The 21877-nt window shown below is 41.8% G+C and overlaps 2 protein-coding genes across 2 annotated transcripts in view; one reads left to right on the forward strand and one right to left on the reverse strand.

Moving 5' to 3' along the window:
• The window catches only part of LOC124982246 (putative protein FAM90A14P), a 93008-nt gene extending 74964 nt beyond the window's left edge, over positions 1-18044 (reverse strand). Inside the window, exons 1-2 of the mRNA XM_047548549.1 lie at positions 17972-18044; positions 17160-17294 (exon numbers count right to left, since the gene is read on the reverse strand). Coding sequence (XP_047404505.1) covers positions 17160-17294; positions 17972-18044 — 208 coding nt within the window. The remainder of the gene's footprint in view (positions 1-17159; positions 17295-17971) is intronic.
• A 1430-nt stretch (positions 18045-19474) lies between these two features.
• On the forward strand, positions 19475-20961 carry LOC124982247 (ubiquitin carboxyl-terminal hydrolase 17-like protein 6). Its single transcript, XM_047548550.1, is given in 2 exon segments — positions 19475-20204; positions 20207-20961. Coding segments are annotated over 2 exon segments (1485 nt in total).
• The last annotated feature ends 916 nt before the right edge of the window (positions 20962-21877 follow it).

The raw sequence follows: 21877 nt of genomic DNA on the forward strand, positions 1-21877 counted from the left end.
GCTTTTAGGGTCTGGATTGAAAAATCTGCTGATATTCTTATTGGTTTCCCCCTGAATGTAATTTGATTCTTTTCTCTTGAGGCCTTTAAAATTCTGTCTTTATTTTGTATGTTAGGTATTTTCATAATAATGTGCCTTGGTGTGGGTCTGTTGTAATTTTGTATATTTGGAGTCCTATAAGCCTCTTGTACTTGATTTTCCATTTCATTCTTCAGATTTGGAAAATTTTCTGATATTATTCATTGAATAGATTGTTCATTCCTTTGGTTTGTTTCTCTAAGCCTTCCTCAATCCCAATAATTCTTAAATTTGGCCTTTTCATGATATCCCATAATTCTTGTAGATTCTGTTCATGATTTCTTACCATCTTTTCTGTTTGTTCAACTTTGTTTTCAAGGTTAAATATTTTGTCTTCAATATCTGAAGTTCTGTCTTCCAGGTGTTCTATCCTATTGGTTATGCTTTCTTTGGAGTTCTTAATTTGGTTTATTGTTTCCTTCATTTCAAGGATTTCTGTTTGGTTTTTTTCAATATCTCTAACTCTTTATTGAAATGATCTTTTTCTTCCTGAATTTGCTCTGTTAACTGTTGATTGGTGCGATCATTCAATGCCTGCATTTGCTCTTTCATCTCATCATTCAATGCTTGCATTTGCTCTTTCATCTCATCGTTTGCTTCCCTAATCATTTTAATTATGTACATTCTGAACTCCCTTTCTGTCATTTCTTCTGCCATGCTGTCGTTGGATTCTATTGATGTAACATCTAGATTTGTTTGGGGCATTTTCGTCCCTTGTTTTCTCATATTGTTCAGGAATCAGTGGGTCATTAAGATATTGCAGATTTCCTCTATTGGCTTATAGTGTCCCTGTAGATTTCCAGTATATCACCTCCCAGCCTTCAGTAGCCTGAAGTCTTGGAGGAACTTGATAATGCAGTGCTTCCGAAGAAAGCTGCCCCTAGCCCGCTACTGGTTCCAGGGCTTGGAGTTGTCTCTGTGCGGAAAGGCTCTCACTGGGCTGTCTGCATCAAGAAGATGGCCGTGAAAGGAGCCTGCCACTGGAGGGAGCAGGGCTGCTTGAGGAAGTCCCTGGCTATCCTGTCCTGGTCCCAGAAGCTGCCTGTGGGCTGGAGCTCGGAGCTGGCTCCAGGACTTTGGAGCTGGTTCTGTGCAGAAAGGCTCTCACTGGGGGACCTGCTCCTGAGAAGCTGGCCATGTGGGAGGAGCCCACTGCTGGAGGGAGCAGGGCTACCTGGGGAAGACTCTAGCTGCCCTGCCCTGCTCTGAGAAGCTGCCCCTCTCCGGGCCTGCCACCCGGGCCGAGCTTCAACCAGTGGGGGAGACTCACCCCGTGGCTCTATTTTAGTCCGAGTCTCTCAATTCCTCCCCTTATTGAGTCCTGGGTTCTGGAGTGACAGGAGATGCAGTCACTCTCTAGCCGACCATCTTGGATCATCCCTGTAGTTTGAATTTTAACATAACATTTCCTGGTGCTCAGGAGCCAGTCTTTGTCCCTAGGGATCTTCAGCCACTGCACAGCAGAGCAAACTGGGACTCTGAAGCAGAAGAAGGCATTCCAACAATTTTATGAGTCTGATAGTACAAATATTCAACCCATTTTCCAAAATATTACATCATTAAAATTTCATTTACCCTCATTTACCCAATTTTCCACTGACCTTCATGTCAGGTGATTTTTTTTTGAACTATACTAATAATTAATATAAATGTAAATAAACTAGATATTGCATTTAAAAGTTGTAAATGTTCAACATTGTAAAATGCAAGCAATAAATATGTGCTCTACACATATGTCACACTTTAAATATCAATACAGGTTTAGGTTGAAAGCCAAAGAAGAAAATAAGCATGGGAAATCTGAACTAGAGCTATTCTTATAAAGCAAATATCAAGAAAAAGAATTTTCAGAGGTAAAGGGAAACATTTCTTAACTATACTGGAGTAATTTCTTCAAGAAAGTATAATAATCCTGCCTGTGTATGTACCCAATAACAAAATTTCAAACTACATGAAGTAAAACTTCATCAAGCTTAGAAAGACAAACCCATAATCATATTTGCAGGCTTGGCATCCCCTTATGTTGCTGGAGGGAGTAATGAGATTGAAGGCTTAACAACATTATCAGCCACCTGGACCTACTTGTTATGTATAGAGCACTGTACACACAACAGACAATCAGAAAATTCAGAGGAATGAACCATATTCTGTCATAAAATAAGCTTTGAGAATTTTTAAAAGTTTGAAATCATGAAGACTGTGTTTCCTACATGATTTATTACATTAGAAATCAATCACATTATGATATCTATAACACCACCCCCATGTCTCAACTAATTAAAAATTAAATGGTACACATGAATAACTTCTCAAAGAAATAAGAAAGCACAAGAAAATTAAGTAAATGGTGCTTGGACCTAAGTGATAATAAAATCTTAAAAATCTGAGAATCTCTGTGATGAAAGAGTACTTGATGAACACTTATACCTAAAAATATTTTCTCAGAAAGAAGTTAGACTAAAAATCAAGTTACTTTCAAATTAGGAAGTGGGAAGGAAAAAATAAGAATAGGAGCAGAAACATAGGAAATAGAAAAGAAATAATACAGTAAAAGTTGATACAAATCTAACCAGTCTAATCAAGAAAGAAGCAAGAAAGCATATCAATGGAAAAGAAACTATCAAAACAACCCTATGAATGTTTAAAATGTGTTAATATTACAATTGTATAGTTATAATTATACAACTTACATATCTTGACCTACTTTAGAAGATAGAATCCCCTGCTTGTTTACACAGTCCATGTGAGTGATATGTTTTTTCGCAACTTTTCACTGTCAGTTTGTGGATGTCTTTTTCTATGCAGTGAGTGTCTTGGAGAAAGGCATACGTTCGGTTTTGTTTAGGAATCCAATCTTCCAGTCCATATCTTTTGATTTGTGAGTGTAGTCCATCAATATTCAAGATTATTATTGAGATATGATTTGTGTTCCCAGTCATTTGGGTTTATTTCTAGTTTTTAATTTCAATTACTTTCTTTTTTGATTGACTATTCCTTTAGTGTAGTTCCTCCCTTCACTGGTTTTCTTTTTTTAATTTCATCTTCAGGAAATGTTTTGCTGAGAATATTCTGATGTGCAGGCTTTCTGGTTGTGAGTTCTTTTAATTTTGTTTTCCTCAAGGTAGGTTTTATTTCATGTGCAAATTTGAAACTTAATTTTGCTGGATATGGGAATCTTGGTTGACATTCATTTTCATTCAGAGTTTGGTATATGTTGGTCCAGTGCCTCCTGGCTTTGAGGGTCTGGGTTAAAAAATCAGATGAGATCCAAATTGTTTTCTCCTATATATAATTTGACATTTCCCCACCCCCCACAGTCTTTAAAATTTAATTCTTATTCTGGGTACTAGGCATATTCATTACAATCTGCCATGATGTGGCTCTGTTGAAACTTTGCACATTTGGAATCTTGTAAGCCTCTTGTATTTGATTTTCCAATTCATTCTTTGTATTTGAGAAATTTTCTGACACTATTTCATTGAAAAGATTGTGCATTCTTTTGCTTTGACTCTCTGCACCTCACTCTATCCTGATAATTCTTAAATTTGCCAAGGAAGAAGCAAATGACCCCCAGCCTCAGCTGTAAGGCACCCTCACAGGCACACAGAAGACCTAAGCCCTTTGCCCATTGAACCATCAGACTCCACTCCAGGGAACATCTCCCCATGCTACCTGCTTGATGGGAGGGTCGGCTCCACTCCTGCACCTGGACACAAAGTTCCACCACAGCCCCAACCCTCTCAGGTTCTGTTGCTGCAGCAGCAGCCTACTGACCTCAGTCCCTCTCACTTGTGGAACACTGTGCACCTGTGAGACCTACAGCACTCAGTACTCCTGAGATGAGTTGGCATTAGAAACCTTTCCTCCTTCCTCTGTGCACTGCCCTTACCTCTCCCTTCTCATGTCTCCCTACCTCCAACCCTTCATTCCTGTCATGGAGGTGCCAAGATCACTGTATATGTCTCACACCAAGGTGCAGGTGAATGAGTCATGAAATGCATTTGGGTTCCCAGTACAGATGCTGCACCCACAGGCTCCCAATCCACAGGAGGGAAAAGAGTGTGGTGCAAGCTAATGTGTTTAAAGAATGCCAAGTTTTTCCAAAGACCTCCCAATCAGATATCCTTTCTATATGTATCTCCAATTGACTAAGAGAGAAATGAAGTTTTTTTTTCAGGGAGAAAAATGACAAGCTTTCCTGGAACCTACTGTAGTTTGGATGAGGAAGGATGGTTGATGTGAGGTGCTGCATTTGCTGTGCCTGCCTACCCCATCGTAGAGCTTCAGGAAGACAGATATGGAGGAAACTAATATCTGTATGGCCACTGATCTTATTAAAAATGTAAATCCATTGTTCTAGCCTTGAGTTCCAAAGTTATACTTTCTTAGATTTGAGTACTGCTTCTTAGAGGTGACTAGCACTTTAGTATTCCAGGAGCCATATTTATCTCATTACTTCTCCCCCCTGGTTTCCATTAGAATCACCTGTCTTGTTTTAAGAAGGATCATCACCACAGACACTATCCCCAACATCAGTGCTCTCAGGGAGGAAGGAGCAGCACTTGATTAATCTTCCCTGCAGAACCACAGAGCTTTTCTTGACCTTAGTCAGAGGTGTTCCCAAAGGTAGAGAAGGAGATGACTTGACAATAACTTCTGGTCATTGCTCACCAACTTCAGTAAATTTCCAAATCTGCTAACTTTTACAATCACCCAGTGAGTATTTTGAAATCCCACTGCCCATGCACTAAATAAAATAAAAACTCACTCACAGAGAACTTTTCATCTTGGCTAGAATTTTTAAAATTCACTAGATGTGAGGGGAAAATACAGTGATATGTTTTAAGTGCACAGGATGAATAAACTTGATTGCCATATTTGTTCATTTTAGACTCCTCTACAGAATGTGAGGCAAATAGAGTCCATATTTATCAGAGAAATATGTTGAAGAGAAATGATTCTCAAAGGGATTTGCCTAGATAAGCACTCATAGTATTGTTACTCCCTCCAATATTGAGGAGAATATTAACATTGAAATAAAATAAGTATGTTTATAATGACTTTAAAAACCCCAGTGTTCAAGAACAAGAAAGTTTTGTCCAAAATGGGCTCCACTGACATCCTACAGTGTAAAGGAGTATTTTCTGATGCAGTGCTCTGCTGAAAACATAGAGACCACAGAGATCACTCAGAGGTTCCTCAGATGAGTCACTTGGACAACAGAGATTATTTACACCCTACACTTGAATTACAGCTCACTATCTATAATGCATATCAACTCAGATCTTCCTACATCTGATTTCATGTAAAAGCCTTCAGATGCTGTCTTACTAAGTGCCCATGTTAATGCCAATTTACTTTCACATGATTCACAGTGTCAATGTCTGTGTGTCTGATTCAGCACTTTGGGTCTCAGCAGTTGCAGAGCAGGGGTGGTTCATCTTCTTTAGGTGCAGCCTGCTCCCTGTGTCTTTGCCTCCTCAGCCCAACAGTGCTCACCTAGTCACATGTGTGTGGAGTGTGAGTCTCCACTTCCATGGTGCATCTCACTCACAGTCACTGTCCTCAGAGGAGCATGACACCTGATGATCTCCTTAGAGGACACACACAGGCACATGGGAGCCCTGTCCCTTGGCCTTCTCCAGAATGGGAGGGCTCTCAGCAGGAAGGGTTTTCTTCTCAGGAGAATAGAAGGAGGCAGCTGTGATGAACTTGAGACCACACCTGTCAGTGTCCAATCTCCTGGAGACCATTCTCAGGGTTTGTTTTGGAACATAGATGGATGGTGGGTGATGGAACTTGAAGAAGGGCTGCCTGGAATTCAGGACCAGTCTTTTGCCTACAGGGTGCAGACATTGCTGGGCATCTTGACTGGTATTGTCCACATAGCCCAGAATGACACTTTTGCTCCTAGTCCACGTACACCTGGCAGAGACAGGAGTGACTGGAGACACCCCAATTCAAGACCTCGAGAGCTCTCCTGGGAAGTCTGGTTGTGACTGAGTCTAGGATTCTTTTGGGCATTCTGACAAGTCCCAGTGGGGACTTGGACATGTTCCTTTCCAAGGCCCTGCGGTCACTTCGGGGTCCTGGTCCTCTCTACATGCTACAATCTGCAGGCATGTGGCTTGGTGCTTGAGAATTAAGCACCTGGTTCACATCATGCCTTTTGAAGGCATGACATGACTCCAAATATTTCAAAACTTGAAAGGAGACTCCCTCTGGCTTTGGGACTGCTGTCTTCACATGGAGGGCAGGATTTTGGCCAGAGTGCCTTAATGATGGCTGGCAGCTATCAGTGAAAAACAGTACCTTTCCTTTCCTGGGCCCAGGAGATACAAGTTCTAGTGTGTGGACGGGAGGCACAGCAGTAAGATGGTCTCATGTGACTGTTGTTGACAGGGGGCTGACTCAAGTGGACAGGGTCTAGGACAGATCTCCCCTGGAGTTGTTTGAAATTGCATTGGCCTGCTTTCATGCTACAGGAAAAGACAGACACATAAAATACATATTAGTACTTGCTCTACATCAAGTGAAAATGAAAATCTGTCAATAACAATATGGAACATAGAACTTGAAAGTTAAATGTAAGATAATAACAAGTAGTCATTTACAACTTGAGGTAGTATTCCAGGTATGCTGATAAAATAAAAATATGTTAGATTATCAAATGATAAACTTCACACAAAATTGGAAAATTAATATCATTCTTAATATTTTATGTGGTTATAAGATTTTAGAAGGCTCTTTCCTGTTACTTTATGGAATAAAATTGGTTAATGTGATTTGGAGGACACTCTGATAACTGGCAAGCTTTGAAGACAAGTTGAGTGTATGCACCCACACTAAGTAAGAATATCCTGCACTAGGATTTGGTCTTGTGCAGCAATTTGATTCAACCATACCTGTCTGGCAGGTAATTGAGAGACGTGCAAGTCCTTCTACAAAGCATTGGAAATATCAGAGCTGAAAAATACACAAACTTGAATCACATTGTACAGAGCAGATTGGAGCAGATGCCTCATGCAGAAGAGACATGGAATGAAGTCAATAAGTGCTGTCCAAAGTAGGAAAGAAGCAGGGCAGCAGGGAGAGACTCACCTTCAAGCAGGCTCAAGGCTCTGTCACTTCCTTCCAATGTGGCTGCTGCCTCTCCTGGGGTCTCTTGGTGTATTTCTGAGGTAGATCCTTCTGCTGCTCCTCTTCCCTGCTAAACAAATGATGTCAATTATGTGTATCCAAATGGAGAAGCATAGTTTAAGGTCCTGGTCCCATTAAGTGATTGGTGATACACATATTGAAGCCTTGTGACAATTGCTACATCTGTGCCTTCCCTCAAGTTAGACCCTTACCCTGACTTCAGGCAGGTGGTCTTTCTCATTTTCCAAGTAATTAGTTTTAAATGTTCTCCATTCCTTCTGTGCCTGTAGTGTGCCAAGCACCTAGATGTGCCTTGACACCTCCCCTTTACTGCTTTTACATGAGAAAATGAGCTCCTGGGTGTACTTTCCTGATATAAAGTTTTGTCTAATCCAGTTTGTCTGTAACTGCCTGGCGATGGCTGTGCAGTGGTGTAGAGAAGGAGAGACACAACTACCTTGGATTGCAGGGGATGGGGGATGACTTCTGTGCCCATGCTCAACTTTGCGTCTGGTTCTTTTGCCTCTCAGGCTGGTTAAAGCCTTCTCTGTTCTGGAGATTCTCAGGTTGCCCTTGTGCCTGGTCCTCCTTCTCCTGCTGTGGACCCAAGGCTTGTGGGGTCAGTGCCCTATCCCAGCACTTCATAGGCCATCTTCTGCTTCTTCAAGTGCTTCCAAAGCCCCACATTCCTTGCACTTCACCTGTGGGTAGAAAATGAAAATGTTAGTGCATGGTCAGAACCTCAGCCAGTATTCCATTATCAAGAAAAGGACAGATTTTCAAATCTTAGTTCAGTACTATATTTTTGGGAGAGACTAAGACAGGAGGTTCATTACTAGGATACTGGAAATGCTAGAGTTTTTCCCAAAACACAAATTTGATGGAGGCACAATTAGTAAGGACTACACATTCTGATAGATGAGATACTGAGCCAGGATTCAGAAAGTGGACAACATCCTGTCTGGACTGTGATATGTATTTGCAGGTAAACAGGACACTGGCAGCATAAGAATAGACCAGTTGGCCTGATGGGGAGTTCCCAGGCTAGGACATCATGGGATTGGAATGGACAGTTCAGTTATAGAGGCAGAACCTCTATGATCTAACCCAGGTCCATTAATCCACATTGCCCCCTGGCTTTCCACATACCCAGGCCTCTACTTACCCTGGGACCCTCCTACTCTGGTGAGGGAGCCCTGGGACCCACTGCTGCCCTCTGCTGCTTTTTCACATTCTTGGCATTAAAGGATCTATGTGACTGAGGGTGTGGGGAACGATCTGTCCATGGCCTCATCTCCTTACAGTCAGGTCTGTCTTCCTCAGGTGTCAGATTTAGAATTCTCTCAGTCACATGGAAAAGAAAACTATTCTATTCACAGAGAAACAAATGCCCTCCTATGTGCGCTTCCTTGCCTTTTTGTGATACGTAGAACCATGACCACATAGTCAGAACTATTCCACACAATGTGATGCCCCATTACCACATGTTTCTCTATTTTTTGCTATAGTCACCTGGTCCAAGGACAGGACCCTGTCCTGGGCCAGACACATTGCCTGGTAATGAGACATTTGTTCCCCGAGTGGCTGATTCTAGAGAAGTTGTTCATTTCTATTGCAACACAGTGTGTGAGTGTCAACAGAGGAAGTGATTTCCTTGAGTGATGAGGGAATCATGGCCATGAGGACTGGTATATATTGTTCTCTTACACAACTATATGAAAACCAAACTATTTTCATATCTGACCAACTTTGAGGTCAGGGGAGGCAGTTTTCAGATAAATGTTCCAAGGAAAATCTATTTTCTTTCATACATAGACTTGAAGCTCATAATTTGCATTCTAATTTGCTGACTTAAGTTTAGCACCCTGCTATTTAATTACTTTCTCATAAATATAAAATTAATGCATTTGTTTTTTAACTTTTATTATTTTTCATTTCTATTCATTCAACACAAATGGGTTACAACTATCGTTTCTCTGGTTGTATACCAAGTAGTGTCACACCATTTGTGCAGTCACAAGTGTACATAGGGTAATGATGATTGTCTCATTCTATTATTTTCTTTTTCCCACCCCCTGCCCACCCCTCATTTTCCTCTGTACAATTCATCCTTTCTACATTCTTGCCTCTTTCCCTTCCCCCTTCCTATATCATCATCCACTTATCAGAGAAATTATTTGGCGTTTGTTTTTATGGGATTGGTTTATTTCACTTAGAATGATATCTTCCAAATCCATCCATTTACCTGAAAATGCCATAATTTTATTCTTTATGGCTAAATAATAATCCTTTATATATTTGTGTATATATACCACAGTTTCTTCATCCATTCATTCATCTATTGAAGAGCATCTAGATTGATTACACAATCTAGCTCTTGTAAATTAAACTGCTATAAACATTGAGGTAGCTGTGTCACAGTTATATGCTGATTTTAATTCTTTTTGGTTTAGGCCCTGGAGTGGGGTAGCTGGGTCAAATTGCAGTTCAAAGATTTCTAAGGGTTCTCCATACTGCTTTCCAGAGGGACTGTACCACTGTGAACTAAATATGAACAGAGGAAATATTTAGACTTGGCAAATTCATGTGATAAATTAGGCCCAAATCAAGAACTGACATATTCAAAATATTGACATAATATTCTGAATCTTTTATGATCACGGTGGACTGAAGCTAGGAATAAACAGAAAGAGAAATTCGGACATTTTTTAAAATATGGGAAATGAATAACTGAGTTTTCAAGAAAGAGTTGGTTATTCAAAAATGATAAAGAGAAATCTGGGATGACAAAATAGAGGAAGCTGCATTTCAGGAGACTTGATGGAGTGAACATAAGAAAGTAGACAGGCAGCTTCTCCACAAAGTGGGTAAATAAAAACAAGGGGGGTACTTTGATTGATACTAAAACTAGTCCTACAAAGCAGTCCGGGGACACAGGAGGTTGGATAAAATAAGATAAGAAAAAATTCCCAGTGGCACAGACACTGACACAACACGGCTGGATGTTGCAGTCACAGTGGTCCCTCCATCAGAATAACAGAGGGATAAGAGAATTAAAGGAACCAGCAGTTTTCAGAGGCCTGGGAAAATGTCTGGGGACAGAACATTTAGGGACCAAGGACATTGCAACAAGGACATTTTCCAACAAACCAGAAGGACACACTGCATGATATCCGAGTGTGGGGAAAGAAGTCACCATCTCTCCAGGTGGCATAAGGAGGAAAAAGGAAAGAACAATTTTGTAGCTGTGGCTGGTGGGCTGTCAACTGAGGAAGCCAAGTCCTGGGAAACGTCAGTTGGACTTGAGCTATAGGCCCAAAAAACACAGGCTGCATGGCACAGAGTGCACTTAAGTGTCCAGAAAAAAATCAAATGTGGAGAGAGGATTACACAAGGGACAACTGGTGTCAGAAATCCACCTCTCTTTACCCCTCCCCTCCAATCTGACTGCTTGCAGGACCAACTTCGAGAGACACATATGGCAGGAAACTTTGAAGGTTGGGGGCAGGAGAAATTCTTTGGAGACCCAATTTGAGACCAGGGAACATGGCGTCTGTAGGCGATGTAGGGAAATAAGAATTGACCCACCTACCCAATGAGTGGAAACCAGGGAAGTCCTGGGGTAAAGTCCTACAGCATGGACTGGAAGTACTGGGTGCAGGAGGTGTGCTGATTGAAAATCTCCAGACCAATTGCCATTTGGCAAAGAGCCTCCAGCCTAACTAAGCCTAAACCCTGCCTCCAGGAATTCCACCTCTGGGATTTCCTTTCTCACTCCAGCAACAGAGAGTGGAGCATAATGCCCCAGAAGACCACACCTAAAACTGCAGAGAAGAGAAGCTGAGGATATTTTGAACTAAAATGGAAATAATTCTTTAACTTTGCATCAAGATTTTAAAAAAATTCTTTTTCACTGTTTAATTGTGACCTTAATGGTACATTAAACAGTTTATACATTTATACAGTTTTCTATTTTCTTCTATTCATCTCTAGCATTTCTGAAGCCAATTATTTCACAAGGATTAGTTCTTTATGCACTAGGATGTATACTCAGTATATTGTAGTTTTGTTTTTTATTCTTTTATTTCTTGATTTTCCTTTAAAGTTTTTGCTTCATGTATATTTTTCTCCTACCTAGCTGTTTCCCTTGATTCCCTCTTTTCTTCTGCTAACAACCAATCTCTATTGTTCTCTCTTTCACTCTTCCTTTAATTCCTTACTTCTGCCTTCTCTCCTCCTCCCTCATAATCATTATATGCTCTAGCACTTCTGTTTTTTCCCAGTCCACCATTTAAAAATGTAAACATTTTGCAAACTTGCAATGTTTATGATAGGCATGAGTGGTCATAAAATTTCTGTTTCTTGTGATACTAAACCTTGTAGACATGATTGAAGGAAATATTTGTTTTAATGCTGTAAATTGTTTGCTTGGTTGTTATTATTTCTTTCCTCCTAAATAGCAGTGTACTGGAAACCTTGGGGGACAGTACAAGTCCACAGGGTAGAAACACTGTTGCCTCAGATCCATAACTACTAGATGTGTAGATGCACAAAGAACATGAGAAAGTAAGGGAACATGTCACCCTGAACAAACCAAAATATACCAATAATAGGATTCATTGAAAACACAGTAGAAGAATGTCAGAACAGAAGTTTAGAATGTATATAGTTAACTTTATCTACAAAATAAAGATATGTGAGAGAGCAAACACAGATAGCAAAAGATTACTTCAATACAGAGATAGAGATTCTGGGGAAAAAACAAACAAAAATAAAGGAACCAGTAATCCAAGCTAAAAATTCAATAGTAAGCATCACCAACATATTAGGCCAATTGGATGACAGAATCTCAGGTAACTAAGACAAAATATATAATCTTCAATATAGAGGTGACCATGGGGAAATGTTAAAAAAAAACAGGAACAGAGCTTCCAAGAATTAAGGGATAACAGAAAAAGACCAAATTTAAGATTTCTCAGGATAGATGAAGGCATTGAGATACAAACCAAAGAAATGCACAGTCTTTTCAATGCACTAGACCCACAAAATTTCCCAATGCTAAAGAATGAAATGGAGAATCAAATACAACAGGCATACAGGACACCAAATGTGCAAAATTATAACAGACCAATGTCAAGGCACATTGTAATGCAAATGCCTAGAATACAGAATAAGTACAAAATTATAAAGGCTGTGAGAGGAAAAAAATCAGATTACGTATAAGGAGAAACTAATTTGGTTCTCAACTGATTTCTCAACCCAGACCCTCAAATCTAACATGTCATGGAACAGAGTGTACCAAAAATCTAGGCTAATAAATTAGAAATTCTGGAGGAAATGGCCATATTTCTGGTCACACATGACCTTCCAAAATTGACTTCAGTATATATTTAAGAAACGAGAACAGAATTGTACCATTACAAATGAACCATTGTAAAGATTGTTCCAAGGAACATCCATGGCTCCATAGGATCATTGCTGAGTTTTACCAAACTTTAACCATTTTGGTTTAATATTTTTTAGTTGTCAGTGGATTCTTAAAATTCTATTCATTTATATGTGGTGCTGAGTGTTGAACTCAAGGCCTTGCATGTACCAGGGAAGACTTCTACAACTGAGCCAAAACTCCAGCTCATTAGCAGATGATTAAAGAGGTTCCAAAAACAATGCTTCTGAAATGCTCCCATGCTGTTGAAAGGCAGGGACTTTGGAACCATATTCTGTGGGGCCAGGGCTAACCTGTATATTTACCCAAACAGATGAGGACACAAGAGAAAAAGCAAAAGTAAACTAAATACTCATATTCAGCACGGGGAGGTAAATCCTGTCATGATCAGGGGCTTCCCTGGAACTGGAAGACACCACATCCTAGACACAGAAAGATAAGGCTCCAGTGTTTCCTCTCATATGTGGAAACTGAAGGAAAGAAGATGATCCAAAGTTGGAGGGAGGACCACCAGGGGACTGGGAAGGGAGCATTTGGAGTGAGAGATGGTGATTGGAAAGAGAGGGGAGGGGAAATGGGTAGAAGGATGGATGAACAGGAGAAAACACTGACATGTGCATGGATGGAAATATCAGGCTGAATCCCATTAATTTGTTCACATTTACACTTTTAAATTGCCCATAGTAAAAATGACCAGTTTCCATATGACTCCTCCACCTACCCACAGAACTCAGAATGGTGGAGCATGTTCCCTCTGAAATTTGAGTCTTTCCACAGTCAATAATATGTTGAATGATTTCTCAATGCAAACACACACTATTTAAATTAAAAAACCCTCATCCAAGGACCAAAACCTCCATCATTTTCTGTTTCTCTTCTACTCTTTCCCTCAACAATTACCTGAAGAACACCTTGGTAAAGGAATCCACCTGAGCTCCAGCTGTCCTCCTCTGATCTGTCACCAGGTTTTCAGGCAAGGTGGCTCATGGACAAACAGCTCAGGAGAAGAGGCAGCTTCCTGGATGCCAGAAGAAAGGGAGGGTTGGACATTGGATACTGCCCTGTGCCCATGTGATCCAATGCCTCACCTGATGCCACTCACCTAATCCCTGTGGAAATTCCTGATAAAACATGACTCACACATTTGCATCACCTGACTCTAATCTATGTACCTGATTGCAAGTCCTTGTGTCCTAGATAAATGCTACTTGCCTGCATTTCTGTGCCAATCTTTCTAAGCTAATACTTGGTTAGATGCAGGTTCACAAAATCAACACTTTAAATGGGTTTTAGGCACTTGGTAGATTAGAAATGCAAGATGACATTAGATGATGTTGATTTCTATGAATTTGGGTTACAGTGCTCTCTAGGATTATTTTTATACCACTATACTTAGAGATGCATCTGTTAAAATAAATGCCTTTGAGGGATTCAAGTGTTTGTAAGAAACACATTATTGTGAGATAAATGGTATGATTTCAGTTTGCCTTAATGTCCAGGGATTTCTCTTCCTCTCCAGAGTTTGGAATGAACAATTCAGGACTTGAAAATGATGATTTTTGATACTGAGTGGTGGACTCCTCGCACACACTTTATCTTCTGGAAATTTTGTTAATGACTCAAACACAGAGAGGAATAAATCATTGGTGTTACACTGAGAAATCAGTTTGCAATTATTACTTTGGGATCCACCTCTGGTTTCATTTTCATTACATCAATCAATACTTGGTCCTCACCCTCAGGAGAGAGATGGGGTCAATGTATTCCTTCAGTGCCTGCCAACTGCTGCAGACACTGGAGGCTATAATCCACAGTCATTCTTAAAAGTCCACCTCTACTTATCATTTGGCAGACAAAATGCCTTAAAGGTAAATCCCTTAACAAGGGTTTACTTCATCTTAGACCTCAGCATCTGTGATCCTTTGTTGTACAATACCTGAAGAGGAGGCTCAGTCTCCAGGCATGGTGAAGGATAAAGCAGAAACCTGGGCCGGAATTAAACACCCCAAGTTGGAATCAGCGGGGACTCAGTTAGCCAATTGCTCCAGCTTCCCTTGTGAGAACTTGACTGACGCTTAACAGCAGATAGGAATGTGGTCAATTTGACCAGCTTGATCTTAAACACCTAGCAAAACAGTTAAAAACCAAACCACAGCCATTCCTGGACATTTCAAAGAGGAAACAATACTTAACTATAACTTAAGATGAACACTTGTATTAGCACCTAAGAAAAAGTAAGACTGGAGGCTACAAAAGAGATATTTGTAGGCAATAGTGCCTAATAACTATCAAGAGAAACTGCCAGAGTGATAAACTTTTAGTCAGTGTAAGGACTACAGATCTTCTTAACCTCCTACACAGACAGGCCTAATCAATGTTTGTATGATCATTTAGCCTAAGTAACAAAATAAAGGAATCTCTGCTGAACCAGAGGTTGTACCAATAAAAGGATATTTTACAAAAATCAGATGACATTAGATAGCTTAACTATAATTTATGGGGACATATATGACATTAAAAAGTAAATGTTTTGTGTCCATTCCTGATAACTCTGACAATGTTAAAGATTTCCATTCTCACATAAAGTTCTTGGCCTCTCCAGCCTTCCTTAGACCTTGTTATGGAAACATCTTCTCAGCTTTTTCACGTAATGGTGAGAGATTATTGATTTCTATCATCTTCATGATATTTATTTAAATGTTCCAGATGCTGCAACATTTATTTTGTATTCATCTCATTTCAGAACTCATGTCCTTTTGTTTCTCACACATAGAAGCAGCACCCCAGATGACATTGCAACCTGCTCTTTCCCTATCACAGTTTTAGTATGGATCCCACAACCTACCCACTTTCTAAAAGGGAACTCCAATATGCTTGCCCCACACTGCCAGCTTCCAGTTCTAAACAGCCACAGCAGTCATTGTCCCATATCCTTACAGCAATAAGAAGTTCCTTAGAATAAGAGGAGGGAATGAAGCCAGTATTAAAGACAGGCAGTGAGAGTACAATAGGTGATCAGGTCAGATCAAGAAAATGGAGGATGATCTGAGCTCCTGGAAGATTGGAATTATCGTGTCTCCAGATCCCTTTGATACAGTCATTCCCAAAAAGGTTGTTAAGGAAGCAGCTCCTGAGCAGACAGAGAACTACTAATACAACCTGGGCTGCCACTTCCCTCTTGGCTGGCATTCCACCTTGGTGCTCCCAGTTCACCTGCCCAGCCCCACTCTGGCCATTTCACTGACATATCCCAGTCACTATGCAGGAGTGGGTGGAAATGAACAAGATAAGAGAAGAATGGAGGAGAACAAAGGAAACTTAATTTATAAAAGGGGAAGGGCACTCTCACTTCCTGGGTTACTAGAATACCAGCCATGGCCCATCTCCCTCCCAGGAGACATCTGTGTTAGTTAATTTAAGTAAAACCTGCTTCATACACCTGCCTCAGCATGCTTCTTTAATGTTCACACTTCAACATTGGAGGAAGCAGAACTCATCACCAATAACAGGTAGTATCAGTGCTAACATTGTATGTGCCAGTTTATGGAAACAACTTCTCAACTCTTCCACATACTGGTGAGAGGTTATTGAGCATCTGTCTAATTGGGCTCCTTCCAGGAAAAACCTGTGTGACACCAAATTTGAAATCAAATTGGGGTCCCAGGAAATCCTAGCACAACATCAAGTCTTCCTCCATGGCAACAAGATGTCCTGAGATCTGGTTCTTCCTGGATGTTTGGTGCTATTCCTTTTTAGTCAAATGAGCTCAGGGGATGAGGAGCCACTCCACTGCACCTGGGATGGTTGGGGGTGGTTTCACTTACAGTCTGAGAACCTGGCATTTTCTAAGCCAAGTGAGGGGTGTTGGGTCAACTTTGCTAACAAATTGGATCAGGGGACTTTCTAGGCAGCCTGAGCATTTGGTAATTTCCTAAATCTACTGATGTCCACACAAGTCTAGAGAGCTAGTGAAATCAGAGAGTTCCATCTGAACTTGTGAGCAATCTCAGAACTCCCTGTCTTCTAGGAAAGCCCTGGCTCCTCTTCTCCCTGCTGGAGTTTCCCCAGTGTGTTGGGAACACAGAAGAAGAAGATCTAAAACTGCACCGCAGGGGAAAAATGAGTAGTCTAGACTGGGAGGGACCCAGAACAACAACATGGCAGGAGAGCCAGATCCTGAGAGCTTTTAGGGCCTGGATTCACAGGAGATTCAGGTGTGTCTTCTGAGTCCACATGGAGGAGAAGGCTGTGACTGTAGTTTGAGTTGTCCTTTTTGGAAACCCATAGGGCCCAACTTCTGCCTAAGTGACTAAATACCTCTTGGGACCTGTGGTAGGGAGGAGTTAGGAGTGTCTCTACCTCTACACAGGTGTCCCCACCCTACTCTGGATCAACTTCATTCCCTGACCCTGTTGCAAACCTCTGTCTTCTGCTGATGGCTCTCTCTTTCCAGGACCCAGGGAAGTCCAGACACATAGATTCACATAAAGATAACCTGGTCTGTGGAGGTCATCATCCTCAAATCTCCTGGCCAGCAGGGCATGAAAGCCCCAGCAGTAGGTGTTTCCAGGCTCTGTGGAGGACATAGAATTCTGAACTTCACCACATTCCTTGATTGGATCAGGCTTCCCTATTGCCCCAAGAGCATCTGGAATGTTTCTCAGGTCCAGGTCTTCACAGAACAGAGCAATTCTTCTGATGCTCTGTTTTTAGCAAGCTCAGTAGCTGGGATCAGAATCTGAAGGTAATCAGGGTAGGGCTGCTGGGCTTGGGGCAGGAGTGCCATCCACAACCTCTCCACATATCAAGTCAGTTGCTTGGCTGGAATTTCCCTGGCCCAGCAGGTAGTGGCTCTGAATGGAAAGATGTCCCCACCACTGATTCCAGGCCTGCACAAGCTGCTTGGGTGCACATGAGGCACTGTCACATTTTTTACAGTATTTTTTACACAAGGGAAACTTCTTCGAACCTCCCCTAGAGGCTCTCATTGTTTACAGAGGGAAAATGGGAGCATTTAAAGAGGTGATTTTGTCCAAGGTGCCGCCACAGGCAATGCTGGGGCCACCGGGAGCTGTGTGCATGCCAGCCCCTCGGGAAATCCTCTGCCATCATGGTCAGTAAGTCACAAATACTTCTTATGTAGAAAAACATACAGACAATATTCATGAAAAAATTAAATGATACACAAAATATGACAGCGTGAACAGGACTTTCAATGATAGCCAAAGCAGAAGAGAGAAACTTGCCAAGCAGACAGGCCTAAAGGGACCTCCTCATGTGCATTTCACTTCTGCCTTTGCCACTGACCACAGATGGAGTACACGGCTCCTGACCAGCACTTCCATTGGAGCCTGACGTTGTGCTCAGAACCCTGAACCATTCCCGAGGAATCAACACCGTGTCTGGGCAGTTGTGATTGGATTCAGAGACCACTACTTTCAAATTACCAGTCCGTGGTCTTTATGGGTGACTAACTCCCCTCTCACATCATCATACAAAGCCCTAGACAGCAGCCATCTGGCAGCACCCTGCCTGTGCTTTCCTTCATTACTTTCATGCATCCTCTTATTTGCTCTCTTGCTCTGTGACCGTGGAGCTGATTCTTCGAATTCACAAGACAAAGAACCTACAAATCCTTTCTCCTCCATGCTTCTCCTGATCATCATGATCAATTTAAGGAAGTGGGAGATTAAATGACAGAAAGCCCTGGAGAACTAGTGAAATCATTTGCATTGTCACCTTTCAGAGGCCCAACACAGGTAGACAAATCCATTTCTAGCTATGTTCCAGATCATTCCACTGAAAAATAAAATTTGAGAGATAAAGAACCATAGAATTAAAAACCTTAGTACATTGATCTTATTTAAATTATTTATGGTTCTGTGGTCATAGCTCAGTGGTAGAGGGCTTGCCTACCATGCCTGAGGCACTGGGTGTGATTCTCAGAACCACAGAAAAATAAATAAAATAAATTATTTATGACTCTAAATGAGTACTGGCATTTGGGTGGAGAAATCTGTACACATGATACATAAAAATTAGAAGGAACATTATCTTGAACATAATTGAAAACTTATTCTAACTGGTGCCACATGCCTCCTTGATATTTCTACCAAATACAGGCAGAAATATTCCCAAATGACTTCATTTTGAATTCAAAACCACCTTGGAAATGAATGAGAAAAAAATTCCAACATGACGTGGCTCATTGAGAAGAGAAGGAATTGAAATGCATCCTTTTCTATGTAAAGTGGTTTAAAATGGAGAAACACTTTTAATAAATGCAAACAGTACTCCCTTTGAAATATTACCAATATGAAACTGTGCGTGTCTCAAATTCTAAAAGAATGGGCACACACACAAACAACAAACAAGACATTGTCCTGTATTCTTCATTTTTCATGTTTTTTGAGACCCAATTCAAAGGTATTCCCATCACACTAACCGAGCAGAACTACCAAAAATGTTGGTTTGTTAGCCTTTTTTGTCTAAATGGAGACCTCAGGATATTTCTGAACAATCCTGATAATTGAATCAGATTCTCTGCTCCTGGGATCTGCAAATCAGAGAAAGGAGTCAAGGAGTCTCTCCCAGAAGGGAATCGACCACACCCAAACTTTTTAATCCATTTAAGTGCTTAGAGGTTATTGGTGGATCTGACACTGAGTCAGTGGGTGTGGTGGAAAGGCTGAGCTATAAAAATTCTGGATACTTGGAGAAGACTGTCATTTGAAGACCAGCTCAGAAGAAGAAGCTTTCCTCCTCTTGAGATCCCAGCTGGGAAACCCTGTGGTCAGTGCTCCTGGAGACATGGAGGCAGCTTTGCCCCACTGTGGAGGTAAGTCTCTGTTTGATGCCTTTGTGAAACCTACATGTTCCTCAAATGCAGGTTATGCTAAAGTCCATTGGGTTTTTCTACCTACAGAGTCACCATTGTCACCTTGCACTAATGCACACTTGAATAACGGTTTGGCTCCTGTGGGGACACAACTGTCTCCTAGGGAGGAACTATCTCTGAGCTGGCAGAGATCTTCTGTGGCTGGTGATGGGCTGCAGAACATTGGAAACACTTGCTATGTGAGTGCTGCTCTGCAGTGTCTGACATACACCCCTCCTCTGGCCAATGACATGCTGTCCCAGGATCCCTCCCAAACCTGTCCTCCTCACAGGGTCTGCATGTGTGTGATGCAAGCTCACATGGCACGGGCTCTCCACAACCCTGGGGATGTCATTTGGCCCTTGCCTGTATTGGCTGCTGACTTCCACACATGGCAGCAGGAAGATGCCCATGAGTTTCTGCTGTTCACCATCGATGCCCTGCAGAAAGCATGTCTGCGTGGGCACAAGCAGCCAGGTGCTCACTCCCAGGACATCACCCTCATGCACCAAATATTTGGAAGGTTCTGGAGATTGCAAATCAAGTGTCTCTGCTGCCACGACCTTTCACACACTTTTGACCCCTACCTGGACATCACCATGGACATCCTGGAAGCTCAGAGTCTGCAGCAAGCCTTGGAGCAGTTGGTGAAGCCTGAATGGCTAAAGGGGAAAATGCCTATCACTGTGGTGTTTGTCTGAAGAAGATGCCAGCCTGCAAGACCTTGAGCCTGCAGACTGCCTCAAAGGTTCTCATGCTTGTATTGAAACCATTCTCAGTTCTCACAGGTGACAAAATTGCTAAGCAGGTGCACTATCCTGAGTGTCTTGACATGCAGCCATACATGGCTCAGCAGAGCAGCGGCCCACTGGCCTGTGCCCTCTATGCCGTGCTGGTCCATGATGGGGTGAGCTGTCACAGTGGATATTACTATTGCTACATAAAAGCTGGGAATGGCCAATGGTATAAAATGGATGATGCTAAGGTAGTGGCCTGTGACATTACTTGTGTCCTGAGTCAGTGTGCATATATCCTCTTTTATGTCCAGAAGAGTGAACTTGAACCTGACAGTGGGAGTCTGTCAGTAGACAGGGAACCGAGAGCTCTTGGGCCTGAAGACACAGTCTTGGGAGCTGCCCAAGGGGAGCTCCAGGGAGACTCCTGTAGCCACGTGGAGGAGTCACAGGAGGCCCTGGTGGGCACCACCACCAGAGAACTCACCTTAGATCTGTGTAAGTTCCTCCAAGAACAGAACCAACCAAAGTCTGACTCCAACCCCAAGAAAGTAGAATTCACTCTGCCTCCCAATGGAGTCACCACTCACCAGTCAAAACACAGAGGAGGGCAGAGAATTCACAATAACCAGGAAATATACGAGCCCAACAAGGTACCAAGAGCACAGTCAATGTGGTGTCCATGAACACTTGTTTTGGAGGAAGGGCCAGAGCCACCAAGAGCAAGAACAAGCCGGGAAAGAGGTTGCAGTGGTGTTCCAGCAATCCAGTACGAGGATGAGACCAGGTGGGTGCACACACACACACACACACACATACACACACAGGCACACAGAGAACCCCTAAAATGCTGGAGATGAGTGTACTCAGTCTAGATCATCCTCAGAATTCTCCACATGAACTTAGGGGCCAGAATTCTAAATTTCAAATGTTAGAGGTGCAACTGCAATTTATATCCAGGTCTTCAGAATTATTCTTGGACCCCTGAGTTCCCTGACAAAGCTAATGATGGTCTCGAATTCCAAACCATGGTGACATGCCCACCTACACAGCTCCAAATATTCTGCCAGGAGCCCCTGGGCTTCCCCAGCCTCAGTGCCCCCCACTGCTTGACAGGTCTTCTGGCTGCCACTCTTCTCTCCTCTGACTCCAGCCCCCCATGTGATCCTTTCTCCATGAACAGGTATCTCTGAAAGATATGTAGGAGCAGAGCTTCCAGGACACACTGGGTCTCATAGGTTAGAGTAGAACAAAAACATAGATAAAAATAGCTTTCAGTTTCTCAAATCTATGATAATTCTCAGATCTGAGGATCAAGGTAAACCTGTGGGAAGTTGCAACATTTGTACAATTAATGTGTTCATGAAATTATTTGATATTACACACTTGTTTCAAGGGATTAGAATTTGTGAATTCTCCCACATATGAAATCAAGTGAGTGAAACGTTAATTTCAAAAGGAAATTATATGCAAGCTGTAATTGTGACCCCTGTATCTTGTTTCAATTGAGATATGATAATTCTTTGTGCCTACAATGTACTATGCAGTGTTTTGATACTTGTACATATTATGAAGTCTACTACCTCCATTGTTTATCCTTTC

This window comes from Sciurus carolinensis, chromosome 4 (assembly GCF_902686445.1).
Source record: "Sciurus carolinensis chromosome 4, mSciCar1.2, whole genome shotgun sequence".
In the NCBI taxonomy this organism is placed as follows: Eukaryota; Metazoa; Chordata; class Mammalia; order Rodentia; family Sciuridae; genus Sciurus; species Sciurus carolinensis.